Source organism: Enoplosus armatus, chromosome 15 (genome assembly GCF_043641665.1).
Source record: "Enoplosus armatus isolate fEnoArm2 chromosome 15, fEnoArm2.hap1, whole genome shotgun sequence".
Taxonomy (NCBI): domain Eukaryota; kingdom Metazoa; phylum Chordata; class Actinopteri; order Centrarchiformes; family Enoplosidae; genus Enoplosus; species Enoplosus armatus.
Genome location: NC_092194.1, coordinates 4,630,668 through 4,644,640, shown reverse-complemented (window position 1 = coordinate 4,644,640; position 13,973 = coordinate 4,630,668). Strand labels below are relative to the sequence as shown.

The following is a 13,973-nucleotide window of genomic DNA, read 5'->3' as shown; positions in this document are numbered from 1 at the left end:
CTGTAGGGAGTGTTAAATTGAGTGTAGTCCGCTGTAAAAAAAAACACAAGGAGAAGAATTAAAGAAGAAAGACACCTGTTCATTTGCTCATTGTTTCTATTCCACTGTTTGCTTCTGATAATGTGCACAAGACATGAGTAGTATTACATTAAAGAGAAACTCTGAAACAAACAGCGCTAAGGGGGAAGTACCTTGGTAAAGCAATAAACTTTGCTACTATCCGTTTTTCAGAAGGTGTCAGTCATTATTGGTTTCCTTCATTCTCTTCCAGCCGTGAGACTCATAAAATAGCAGTATTTTATGTGGCTGAGGGCCAAGAGGACAAACACTCCATACTAACCAACACAGCGGGCAGCCAAGCTTACGAAGACTTTGTCTCTGGTCTGGGCTGGGAGGTAAGAACACATTTATTTATCTTAACATTTTTTCCTGAAATTTCCCGAATGGAATTTAGAACTGCGTCTAATCTTATCTGCAACTAATAATTGAATCAATATCATATCATTGATGGCTTAAATGAATAAAGATAAACGCTAAGAAATATGCTTTGTAGGTCCAGTGGTGAAACTAAACCTATGTGTCCTGATTATTTTTTATCGTGTTTTTTATCTTGATATTTCCTCTTGAACCAGGAGTTCAGAGGAAAATGAAACTAGATGGATTTGATCATTTTTTTTAATTCTAGGCTTTAAGACCATAAAAGGCAGGTTTTTTTATAATGTATCTGTGTGTGTGTGTGTGTGTGTGTGTGTGTGTGTGTCCCTTAGGTGGACCTCACTACTCACTGTGGCTTCATGGGAGGTCTCCAGAGGAATCGTAGTACAGGCCAGACTACACCTTACTACGCCACCTCCACTACCGAGGTCATCTACCACGTCTCCACCCGCATGCCCCACGACCAGGACCACAACCTCACAAAGAAGGTAACACACCCCTATGTGACTGGTGACCTTTCAATCTGTGGCAGGGGGGTTTACAGGGGTATAGAAGTTTCCATTGTTTACTCTCTTCTGTCCAGCTAGTGGAGGGTCGTGTTGCTTCAGATTTGCTTGACAGTTGGATGGAAACACACCTTCTTTCTGTCAAGCACTCTGCTTCTGTCTATCCCATTATCTACAGTATTGCCCTTTCTCAGACTGCAGTTCTGTGTGTGTGTGTGTGTGTGTGTGTGTGTGTGTGTGTGTGTGTGTGTGTGTGTGTGTGTGTGTGTGTGTGTGTGTGTGTGAGTGTGTGTGCGGTGAGAGAGATGGAGCAATTAGTAATAATAAGCATACTTATTATTGTTGCTCTAATTTCACTTCCTTCATATAATGAGGGCAGATATGCAGTGAGAGGAGGAGAAAAATTCTCTGTTCTCTTCTCTCTGTCCTTCCCTTTTGATTCCTCCTTCCCAATCTCTTCTTTTCCTGGAATGACATTGCAAATGAGCATAGGTCGCCACACACAAACACACACACACACACACAGTCAGTGTTCCTAAAGCACACCAATGTTTCCAATAATTCTTAGTAGCAATCATATCTGTGTTTGTGTGTGGTGTGGGCTCGTATCAGTGTCTAGGCAGGCAGGTTTATTGTGTGTGTGTGTGTGTGCGTGTGCACGTACACACCTGTCAACCCCCAGGCACTGGGCGCTCTGCACATGGCCATAATGTCCCTTTAATCAGATCATACTTCCTGCTTCTCGGCCTATCACGTCGCTGCAGGCTCATGATTGGATTATCAGCGCCTGGTCCGACACCATCCGTCTCCCTGATCAGCTGATGGCCCCATCAAACACGCATACTCGCATACGCACGCACGCGCAAACACATAAACCTGTTTAACTTGACACAAACACGCATCCGCTAAGGGCTTTATTCGCATCAGTCTGCACAAAAAACCACACGACTATAAATGTGTGTCAATGTTGGACACAGACACACACATGTTAGCACGCGCAGGCTTATAAACACATACACTCACAGTTTGACAAATGTGTCCACAAAGAGGTTAAACTGACAGACATACACATGTCCATACTGGCAGGCATTTATCATCCATCCTCCTGCCACACACACACACACACACACACACACACACACACACACACACCCTGCAGTGTGATTTCAGTCCATTGCAGGGCATTTGTCCAGCTCTCACTGGGTGTGTTCCGCTCCCTCCCACATCTGCTTGAAACATGATTAAAAGGATTAAAGCTGCATTACACCAACTGATCGTGGAATCAGAGATGACATCACTTTGATCTTCATCGTTAACATTTTATTTTAAATAGTGATACGGCTCAGAGGAGCACACCAGACAGTTAGACTCCACTTTGCCTTATTAGACTGTGCCAACTAATTGTTCTGACATCCAAAAATGCAGCTGGAAGTTCATAATTCTAACTCTCCAAATGAGATCAGTTCTCAGTATCACTGTGAGTTGTGCGTCTTACTGACACTTTGAATTGCAAATTGGAAGGAAGATTTATTTTCAGTAGGACTTAAAAAATACATCTCTGTTCCTCACGTGTTTCCCAAACCCTGCTTAATATATCAACTTAATGTGTCGCTGGTCACGAAAATATCAGGCTAATTAAACCTACAGCTCAAATTTAAAATTCAAGTGGTGTCATTATGGCAAGCGGGTGACGTCACTTCCAAACATGATGAATGAGGTAACTCGCGCACAAGTCCCACAATTAATTCGACCTCAGGCTTGTATGAGAGTTGCGTGAAATGAGTGTGTACAAACAAAATTACATTTAATTAAGCTGTGCGTCCTGATACACTGTGTAATGAAATTTTTGGTTGAACAAATCCCTTCCAGTTAAGAAGACAAATCGTACTTCTCTAAAAATCTCGGAGGACAAAATACACAACTGATTCATGTTAAACACACATTCAAAAGGAAACGTCTGTTTGTCCCAGGGCCAAGGACAAGAGCGGCAGACATCAAAAGACACCAGACAAGTACACAGACGTGTGTGTGTGTGTGTGTTTTGGCAGACATCAAGGTTAATGACAGAGCTGTCACCGGCCCTGACTGTAGCCCAGCGAGTGAATGTGAACCCCACACACACACACAGCATCAGACTTGATCCCATCTGTCTTCCAGCACATACTCCATCTTTTCGGAGCGTCACTCTCTCTTCGTGTCCACTCTCCATCTTCCATCACCCCCAGGGCTACCTATGGCACGTACACACACAAAATCAAAAGCCTTGGTTTTATGATGGATACAGCCTATCTAGCTCGTTGTATGAGACCCGCTGTGTGTGTGTGTGTGTGTGTGTGTGTGTGTGTGTGGTTGGCATTGACTCAGTTTGTGTTGTTTATGCTGCAAGAAAGAAAACTATGAGATGTTTATTCCGTTGTGATAGTAGTATTCATTTCTGTTTTCTGTGCTTTCCTCTTCCCACTTGCCCCCCGGCGCCTCCAGCTCAGACACCTGGGTAATGATGAGGTGCACATAGTTTGGTCAGAACACTCTAGAGACTACCGTCGAGGGATCATCCCCACTGAGTTTGGAGATGTGCTGATCGTCATCTACCCCATGAAGAATCACATGTACTCCATCCATATACTCAAAAAACCTGAGGTAAAAGCATCGTTCAGTGTTTTGATACTGGACCCAAACTGCAAGTTGTCAATATTGTGTGCAATTGTTCAGCTCTTTTCAGTGTTTCCCCAGAGTCCTTATCGTTGGGTGAAAGTGCCTCTGAAATAGCAGGACATTTAAACCCATCATTAAAACTCAGGAAGATAATTCAGTCTCCCTCTGGACTAATCAGTAATAACTATACATTTCACTTGTTGTGGAACTGTAATTGTAGTGTGAATTACTGGCCAATCAGTGTAATTTTTTGCCATGATAGTGGGACCCTATATGGATGGCACTACTGGAACTATTAAATGGCTTTTCATGAAGTTTGGTACAAATATTCATGGAAATTTGGTGCTCACATTCATCCCTTCAGGAAGAATTGTAACAACATTGGTGATCCCATAACTTCTAATTTAGCGCCATCATCGGGTCACAATTTTAATTTGTCCAATACTTTGGTTCATGACCAAATACCTGCAAAACTAATGACATTCCCACCAGCCTCAGCTGTTGTGTATAGTGCTGATTAGCAAACGTTAGCATGCTTTTGCAGGGACTCTTAGTTTTGTTGCTGGAATGCATAAGGGAGACCGATTATTCCTGTGAATCTTATCACTATGTGTAATAAACAAAGGTACAAATGTAGAGAGACCAATCAGTCATCCAAATTAAACAGTTTACAGTCACGGCATCGTGTCACTTGTAGGTATGCTTGTAGATTAACATGGATATTACATTGATGATTGAGTCGTTATATTGTGTGGATATGGATTTGGGAAGGAATAAAATTGTGAACGTGCACAGTGTTTTGGTTTTCTACCAGACTATACAGATATGCATCCAGATTATTGAATAACAATCCTGGAGAGTCTTGCCCTGAGTCTTGATGCTCTGGATAATGTATCAGTCTAAAACACACAGACATTAATACCACAGCACTGATAGCATAATTCCATTTCAAACAAGACCTAACACAATAAAATGCTGCTTTTTCTGTATGACATAGATACCACAGCACTAATAACATAACCTTATTCTGTGTCATTCATTCTGCAAGCAAAAATATTGAATTATGGTGAATCCAAAAACAAGTTAGATAAGATGTTCTCTGTGTTGTCGTCCTGAAAGCACTGTATTCAGTCATAGAGTGCATGGCTTGGAGACCTGCTCTACACACAAATTCAATTTAAAAACCTGACATTATTCTCTTTGGTGGATTCCACAAGCAAAGTATGGAATTAAATCAGAAAAGCCATAGCCTGAATCAAAAAGAATATGGTTAAAAACAACTGTCATGTCAGTAAGTTCATTATGAATTAGAAGAACAGCGATTTCTTTCTTTCTGTTTAATGTCTGTTTCACTGCTTGCCTTTGTGTCTGTAGGTGCCATTCTTTGGTCCGCTGTTTGACGGGGCCATTGTGGACATGAAGATTTTACCCACCATGGTCAGAGCCACAGCTATCAACGCCAGTCGAGCTCTCAAATCCCTCATTCCTCTATACCAGAACTTGTATCCTTTTGAAAGCCCTCCTCAGAATATGCAAAAACAGAATTGGAAGTCCAAGGTTGGTCATTGAAGCCTTTGGGAATGTTTTTGTTCATTGCCTTCGTTCGCATCCCCATGCTAACATTGTTTGGAGGCTCTCCTTAGCTACTCAAGCTTGTTAAGATATATCTGCATCATTGTGTTCGCTGTTGAAATCCTTGCGCACCTATGTGTGAGCGAGAATGTTGGTTATCACTCAGCTCAAGTGTTAAGAATAGCAAATCAATGTCCAGTGGCGTTTGGCTTTCAGAACGTAAGTGCTAGTGTGATAGAGCTGTATTTAGTTGGCTCTGAAGTGCCATATATCTTCTATAGAGATATATATATATATATATATATATATGTGTGTGTGTGTGTGTGTGTGTGTCTGTTTGTCGTGCATGGCCAAGCAGACAAAGTTGGTGTGCCTGCATGCATGTGTGGTGTGCAGGAGAGAAAGACGGGTGTGTACACAGTCTGCTGACGGATCATTGGAATTTCTTTCTAAGCAGCACTTAAAGCAATTTGGTTCCTTAATGATACTGTCTTCCTGTCTGCCTGCCTGTTTGTCTGTCTGTTCTTTTCCCTTCATTTCTGCTCCTTGTATCGAAGGTGCATTTATTTGCGTTGCGATAAAACGAGGTTTACGATTGTAATTGTGATTGTTAATTGTATATATTCTGGGTGAACGCAATTCATCGATGGCACAAGTTAAGTTATAGTTAACATCAAAGTGATTGTTTTGATAGAAAGGACCTATAATAATTGTCATGGTTCTTGTCCTAAATCAGAGTGAGACATCACATCATTGTTTTCAAGATTAAAGGAGCCCTGTGGAATTTTCTTGTAAACAAACAAGAGTTATGTTGACATTCAGTGTTACTCACCAAAACACATTGTGTGTATCCTCAAGGTCTAACAAACGTAATGTGCATTTTCTTTCTCATAAAACATATTTGTATTATAAATAGGGTGTTTACAACTATGTTTTCTTGCTAGCAGTCTTCTTTGATGCCTTTTGTTGGCACATTACCGCCACCAACTGACAATCATAAAAACATTTCCCCTTTGTTTAGGGGAACTTTCACAGCTTTGGGACCAGTTCAGTTTCTAACCACTGGGCTTGGGGAAAAAACTAGAGCAGCAGGACAAGCTAAAGGTCTGTAATTAGCAATGGTACGCTCTTCTAGCTTAGCTATCCCATAGCCCATGTGACAGCTGCTTACAAAGATTGATAGCTGCCAGTGACATACCAGTACCACAACAGTCTGAAGAGCATGTAGGGCAAGACCTTGTTTAGGCCTCTCCAGTCAGGAATACTGTGGCAGCTGCAACAGGTAGCCACGCAATGACAATTAAAATAGCCTTGAGTAACTGACAGAGACACACTGTGGATAAACAGGTAAAAACTTGATATCCTACCTTACAACCCGTAATTCAAACCATAGTAAACCCACAACAATGCTGTCTTAAGTGAAAAGCTCGCTCTGCACAAAAGCTAGCACTTGCACCATTCAAACAGCTGCTGTTGGAAAGATGTAAATATCCAGTCCTCCAATTGAATATGACCCCCACTTTTTCAAACGGCACCCCACCAATCTAACAATCTTAGATTCAGAACAATTTTGTGTTTTTATTTCTATTCTTACACACGACTCCCTCCTTTTTCTGTCACTATTTCCTGTGTATCTCATCTTAAAGTTGGATTTATGGTCGCCGTAGTGTTTCTGGCCTCCTTCCTCTCTCTGTTATTTACTTTTAATTTGTCCCTCATCCCATCCCTCCTTCACTGTGCCCTCTCTTTACCTTCCACTTGCCTCTTGTCCTTCACCCCCCCCTCTATTTTCTCCCCCTGTTGACCAACTTTCTCCCTCTCTAATTCTCTCTCAACCCTTGTCGTTCTCCATCTCTTTCTCCTCCCTTTCCTGTCTTCCTTCTCTCCTCTTTTTACAGAGAGATAATGAGTGTTGGAGGTGACGCTAGCCGAGAAGGTGGAAGGCGTGCGGGGAGAAGCAGGGGAAGGGGGAGGTTGAAGAAGCCATTTTCTTCTGCCATGTCCACCCAGTGAGACAGAGACTTAGAGATTTTTAGGCTCAGTGTGGGGTTGTAGCTCGTAGCTAACACCCCCAAACCCATTGTGTTTGTGTGTTTGTGTGTTTGTGTGTGTGTGTGTGTGTGTGTGTGTGTGTGTGTGTGTGTGTGTGTGTGTGTGTGTGTGTGTGTGTGTGTGTGCATGTGCACCTCATTGCACATGTCTCTGTATCATTGTCCGTGTGTTTACTTTTTGTGTGACTCCCACTATCTTGCCAGAGTGTGCAGAGTGTGCAGATGTCTTTGCAATTGTGTTTGTGCATTATGCTAAATGTCTGTGTGGGGCTGTGTGTATATCCATATACCTACTGTATGTATGTATATATGTATATATATATATATGTGTGTGTGTGTGTGTGTGTGACCATGTACACTTGCCTGATGACACACATGTGTCGCACATGCTGGTTTTGAGGTGTTTGTGTGTGTCTGCGAGTGTCCTGGTGTGTATTGATTGGTGGTAGCAGCAGGTCGATGTCTCTGACAGGCTGAATTACAGTAATCAGTCATTATTGACTCCCCATCTCTCTGCTACACACACCTCTCTCCTCTCCTCTTCTGTCTCTCCACCCCTCCCTCCCAACTCTGCCTTCCACTTCTGTCACTCCTCCTTTCTTTCCCTTTCTCTCTCTCCTATCGCTCTAGTTCTGCATCTCTGTCTTAACATCCGTCTACGTCTTGTTGTGCTTTAATGTTTTCTTCTGCTGCCTTGTATCACTCTGTCCCCCTTATCATTTCTCTATCTCCCTCTCTAATTCTGTCCCTGTATTTTCTCTCTCTGACCCCTCTCACTTTTAGTGCATCTCTGTTTCTCCTCCTATCTATCTGTCATATTGTCTGTTTTTCCTCTTTTTCAGATTTCTTTACTTATCAGCCTTCATTCAGTTCATCTGGGGTGTTTTTTAGCCCCCATCTTCTTTTCTGCTAATTGTCATTGTCCTCTGAAACTCTGACATCACGATGTAAAAACAATGCTGGACAATTGTTTCAACTTATAAGAGTTAATGAATGTTTGGGACAACACATGATAAACTAATACAATACACCGCAATACAGTCTTGGTAAAACTTATGAATATGTGCAAATTCTAATTTCTGAGTGCTGTGTGAGCTCTATTGAAAATCTGAAACTGAATTTGTCAAATTGTGATCTGGTGCCGTAACTACTGAGTTTAAAAGGCAATAAAGCAATATAGAAATAGAACTACAAGAGCAGCAACAGAGGTGGAGCCTTGTAGATGAATATAATGTATAGCTTTTACCTTTTTTGTTGTTAAATGAGGCCAGACATTCCTAGAGATTAGCGCACATACTGCACATGAGGGTTAGATGCCCTCATGTGCCCCTCAAGTGCTTCATCAAGCTGTGTGTCTTCTGTGTTTCTGAGTGCTGCATTGTAACATCAAGTGTCCTCACAGAGGGCCTGACACAGAAACAAATGGGGGAAGAGAGATGGAAAGAAGGCTGGCAAGGCTAAGTGTGTCAGTTGTTAACTGGCATTTTTCTCTTCTTTCTTTTTGTCGCTCTCTCTCTCTCTCTCTGTCTCTCTCTGTCTCTCTCGCTCTCTCTCTGTCTGTCTCTCTCTCTCTCTCTCTCTCTGTCTCCTGGCCCTCAGGGCGGTCCATCTGCCTTCTCTCTCTCTCTGATCTTTCATTCACCATGACTAGAGCCATCCAACAACACACACACACAGTGCCAGGCTGCTGGGGCAGCTGTGTGTAAGCACAGCTCTATCTCACATATCAGCTCATTGCAGCAAGAAGAAAAGCAATCCAAGACTCACATGCATACACACACATACTGCCCCGTGCTTATAGCCCTCACTATGTTCACCTGTCACAATGAGATTCAATACGCACTCGGTTTTAAAACTTCTCTACCCTCTGATGACTCTTACGCACAGCAGCAAATCTTTGGTCAGTGTAGAGAAAGATGGACTCCTGTAGCCCACCACAGTGGAATCAGTCTGTCTGAACTCATAGATTAGACCAGATGAAACTGAGTATTATGAGTGATATATTGGTGTTACCGCTCCTTAAGTGACAGCAAACTTCCTGAACCTGATACAGGTCATATCAGGAAAGTGGTAGATTCCAATTTTGCACCTCAAAAAGTGTAACAGAGGGGCACCGAGCGTACCTAGGTACATTTTAAGACTGAAACCCTCAGCCCTGATTTACAACATGGCAGCATACAGTCATTTTGTGTTTCTAATGATGTAAAAATGATCAGCTGTAAGATATCGAATGTGATATGTGACAATACTGTCAGTAAATATTTTAAGAATAAGACTGGTGATATTCAGTATTTATTTTTATTGTCAAATCTCATGAAAAGACCAAAACATCCTATTAACTACTAAAGCCTGATATATCGTATTCCTCTGTGTCATAGAGCTCCATTGACCTGTCACTTAAAACTCAACATTATATCAGAATTGGTCCTTAATTCTGCAGTGAGTCACTTTTCTATTCATGTGAAGAGAAGTGTACTTAAAAACGAAGTTGTTGTGAAAGTGACATTTGCGCGCACCAAAGTGAAGCTGAATCCGAGTTCTTTGAGCAGAGCTACTGTGGACCGGTCGACCACTTTGGCCACGGTTCACCTAGCTTTGTCTCCTACAGCTGCTCTACCATCTGATAACACTGTGTGTGTGTGTGTGTGTGTGTGTGTGTGTGTGTGTGTGTGTGTGTGTGTGTGTGTGTGTTAGAGAGGGTGTACAACGCTAGTTGGTGTTTAGTGTATGAGTGTGTGCAAAAGAGCAAGCTGTGGCCGTCCTCCATCTGCTCCTGGGTGATTGTGGTTCTGGGGAACAATGTTGGAGAGACACTAAGCTGCTACACACACACACACACACAAGTTCCAGCGTGTGTGTGTTTGTGTGCATGAATTTTCAAATGTATATCATCACTCCATTTACCCTTGTGTATTTCATGGTGTTTATGTTGCGTGTATATGTTTCACTCTCAGGATTAGAGCTGTTGTGTGTGTGTGTGTGTGTGTGTGTGTGTGTGTGTGTGTGTGTGTGTGTGTGTGGGACATCCCCTCTAGTAGTTGATTGGCAGAGATAGCTGCACTGAGGCTGGGGTCAGCATATGGCTCACTGTGATAGCGATGCTGTGTTTGTGTGTGTTTTCTGTGTGTGTGTGTGTGTGTGTGTGTGTGTCGCTGCCTTTCCCTCTCTTTCACACTCTGTTCCCAGTGAAATGATGGCAGCTCTGGGCATGTAGCGCTATTATCCCCCGTATCCACACACACACACGCACCAAGAGCAGCCAAACGCCTAGCGGCCTGCCTGGCTTCTCTTTGCCAGCTCCCACAATAGAGCCTATTGTCCCAGTGAGGCTACAATCTGCTGTGTGTGACGAGGAGTGTGTGTTCCTCGCCATGGTAGAAAGGTGAGGGCAAAACCTTACAAATGGAAGACATTTTGTTATTGCTGATTCTGAAATGGGGTCATGTTATCCTTAACCTCGTCTGAGCTCCGCTGCACCCATCAGCCAAGGAAGGAGCACTGCGTTTGACCTAAAAGAAAGCGGCACTGCTGCCTGTCTGCAGGCTGCATCTTGCTGCATTTAATGGAATTATGCAATTAACAAATAAATGAGATATTAATTACAACTGCTAATCTCATTGACATTTCTGATATTTCATAGAATATATTTCCGCAGGGTTTTTTTTAATGATTGGAAACATAAATTGACTGCTGCTGAGGAAATTGTCAGCATGTTGCATCTTTTTGAAATAAGAAATAAAGCTCCTGCTTATTGTAAAATATGGATGAATATAAATATATTTTACCCCTCTGTTCCTCAGCGCTCTGTGAGTAGCTTTACTGGCAAAAAGCTTGACACAATGAGCAGTATTTGATGCTTTAAGAGACAATTAGGATTAGGTTGTGTGTGTGTGTGTGTGTGTGTGTGTGTGTGTGTGTGTGTGTGTGTGTGTGTGTGTGTGTGTGTGTGTGTGTGTGTGTGTGTGTGTGTGTGTGTGTGTGTGTGTGTGTGTGTGTGCATGCAGAGGGGGAGAGGTGATTGTGGTTAATTGTTTCCCATCGGGTAGATAGAGGAAATGAAAAGAAAAGGGTGAGGAGGAGGGGTCACGGCTAATCTCTTCCACTTCTCCTTGGGGAAATGTGTGTGTGTGGTGTGGTGTGTGTGTGAGATGCTTTCAGGTTCTCAGTCAGTTTCACATTTTAGCACTATGATCTTTGACACTTTGGTATGTAATTAAATTATACAGATGTTACAGTTAGTCTGCTATTATGTGGATTTATGTATGAGTTATAGATCACTCACTCTCACTTATTTTTGTAGCAGATCAACGTGATAGTTTTGCAAAAATCATTGGAGAATTTAAAGAATATACGCTTATATTTAAGACCTTGTTGGTTTACAGTGAACTGGGTGTGTGAGGGCTGCTATATTGTGTGATTTGGCAGAAAATCTACTGTATCATGTCTACAGGCTATTGCTTACATAAGTTAAAATATAAAACTACCAAAACACTTAACTGCATAGATTGAAGGTGTTTTGATATATTACATGTCCCATAGACACCAATTTCAGCAAGAAATCTTGTTACAGCAAATCTTTAAACAATAGCCCTGCACTCACAACAAGAAGATGCTACATTGATGCTTCAACTCAGCCTGGCAGTAAACTTAAAATACAAGTCCATGTTAGACATTCGCTGCCACACACACATAGATCTTAGCCTGGCACAGTCTGTAGACAGGTCTGAGACCTGCATTATCAAAGAGAAAAAAATTGCAGCTTAGCGAGGAGTATTACTTCAGATATTACTCGTTTTTTGTTTTTTTTTGGTCTAATTTCCGAAATATATGATTCATGCAATGATTGAGTGTGAGTGTGTGTCTGTGTCTCTGTGTGTGTGTGTGTGTGTGTGTGTGTCTCTCACACACCTTGTTGCAGAGAGCTGTGCAGACACATGAGTTGTAGCCATCAGTGGCTTGATCACACCTTGTTGGAGCAGACCCCCCTCTGACTGGTAAACAAGCTAATCTGTAGCGTGTTTGGGGGGGTGTGTTGGTGTTGGGTGTGTATGTGGGTGTAAATGCGTGAATGCACTTAGTGGTGGGGTGTGTGAATGTAAGTATTTTTATGTGACAAGGTGTTTAAGATTCATGGTGGGATGGCACAAATGACCAAGACCACGACGGAGTGCAGAACAGCAAACTGTGTCTCATGAGCTCCAACAGCCGTCTTCAGTGTGGCTTTAAAAAGAGGAGAATGGTCTTCACAGGCTGGGAGGAGGGATGTTAATTATGATTGATTCATTTGATGAGAAGGGAAAAAAACATTAATGAACACTTGGCTAAGTGCCAAGTGTGACAGTATATCCCAGCAGGTATATACATATACCTGTGTGTGTGTGTGTGTGTGTGTGTATATTAGGGCTGCTGCAACTAATGATTCTTTTCATTATCAATTAATAACAAATATTTTATCTCGTCCAAACCCCAAAAATATTCAGTTTGCTAAAAATGTAAGATGAGGAAAAGCAGCAAATCATCACAAGCTGGGAGCATGAAATGTTTGTCAATTCACTACACGATGAATCAATATTTTCAGCTCCAATATTCTGCAAATATTCTGTTTTGAAGCATGTTGTAGACGACTTACAGAAAGTGCAAAGAAGGGAAGCCTCTTATCTTTGAATTTAACATCTGTACAAAACACCAAGGATGGCGGATGCATACTGTCTAACTGTTGTTAGAACCTGCAGATAAGAACAGGAGCCATCTCCCTAATCAGAGAATTATTACTATTATGGCCTCGGTGACGGTCACCAACACCACAAGCTGTGTGTGTGTGTGGGGGGGGTGTGTGTGTGTGTTGGTGCACTTTGCTGTGTGTGTCCGTTAAATTAAGCTTGTAATTGTGCCGGCAGCTTTAGGGCTCCCAGTGGTGACAAGGGGGATGGTTAGGGTGTGTGTGTGTGTGTGTGTGTGTGTGTGTGTGTGTGTGTGTGTGTGTGTGTGTGTGTGTTTGTGTGTACGTACGTACACACACACACACACATGTCAAAGGGTGAAATAGAGGGGTGACAAAGGGCCAATTAATGTATCACGTCTGTTTTTCTCCTCGGCCTCTGTTTCTGCATTGGGTTAAAGAGCAGATGAATAGGGGTACATACGAGTGTGTGTGTGTGTGGTTTACGTGCACATTGGCCCCTAACAATAAGTAGTGCATTAGACCAACCTATCTCTGTCCTCATCTTTGGCGTACGTGGACACACACACACACTCTAAATGAAATCACAAAGCCTCCATATCATTGCTATCACAGAAAGATATAAACCCATTAGCTTGTTCCTTTGGGCATGGACACACACACACACACACATACACACACACACTCACAGGTTTATCATTACACGCTGTAAAGCTTTTCCAATTGTATTATCCCTCTGATGTCCTTCTCTCTGTTGTCTGTTCCAATGCCTGGGGTGGAGAGGACAGATAGGGTTGGTGTGTGTTGGTGTGTGTGTGTGTGTGTGTGTGTGTGTGTTTCTGAGGAGAGGTGTCTCGTAGACGAGCTTTAGAAAACGGACAGAAGTTGTGTTGTTGTACTTTTAATATCATTTTGTTACCTTTTTAGCATGTCCCTCTTTGCACTAACAGAGACGCTGGTGGTTCACGCGGTAGAATTATGGTGTGCCTCGTTTACTCGCCCGACCAAAGGAAATGATTCATAAAAACTTCTGAATAGCAGTGAGCGAACACTGTCCAGAGAGAGCTGGACCCA

General features: G+C 42.4%; 1 protein-coding gene across 1 annotated transcript in view; it reads left to right on the top strand.

Moving 5' to 3' along the window:
* The window catches only part of ralgapa1 (Ral GTPase activating protein catalytic subunit alpha 1), a 57,844-nt gene that overhangs the window by 33,247 nt on the left and 10,624 nt on the right, over nt 1-13,973 (top strand). The window contains exons 42-45 of the mRNA XM_070920684.1: nt 272-395; nt 768-923; nt 3,423-3,581; nt 4,971-5,098. Of these exons, the coding sequence (XP_070776785.1) occupies nt 272-395; nt 768-923; nt 3,423-3,581; nt 4,971-5,098 (567 nt within the window). The remainder of the gene's footprint in view (nt 1-271; nt 396-767; nt 924-3,422; nt 3,582-4,970; nt 5,099-13,973) is intronic.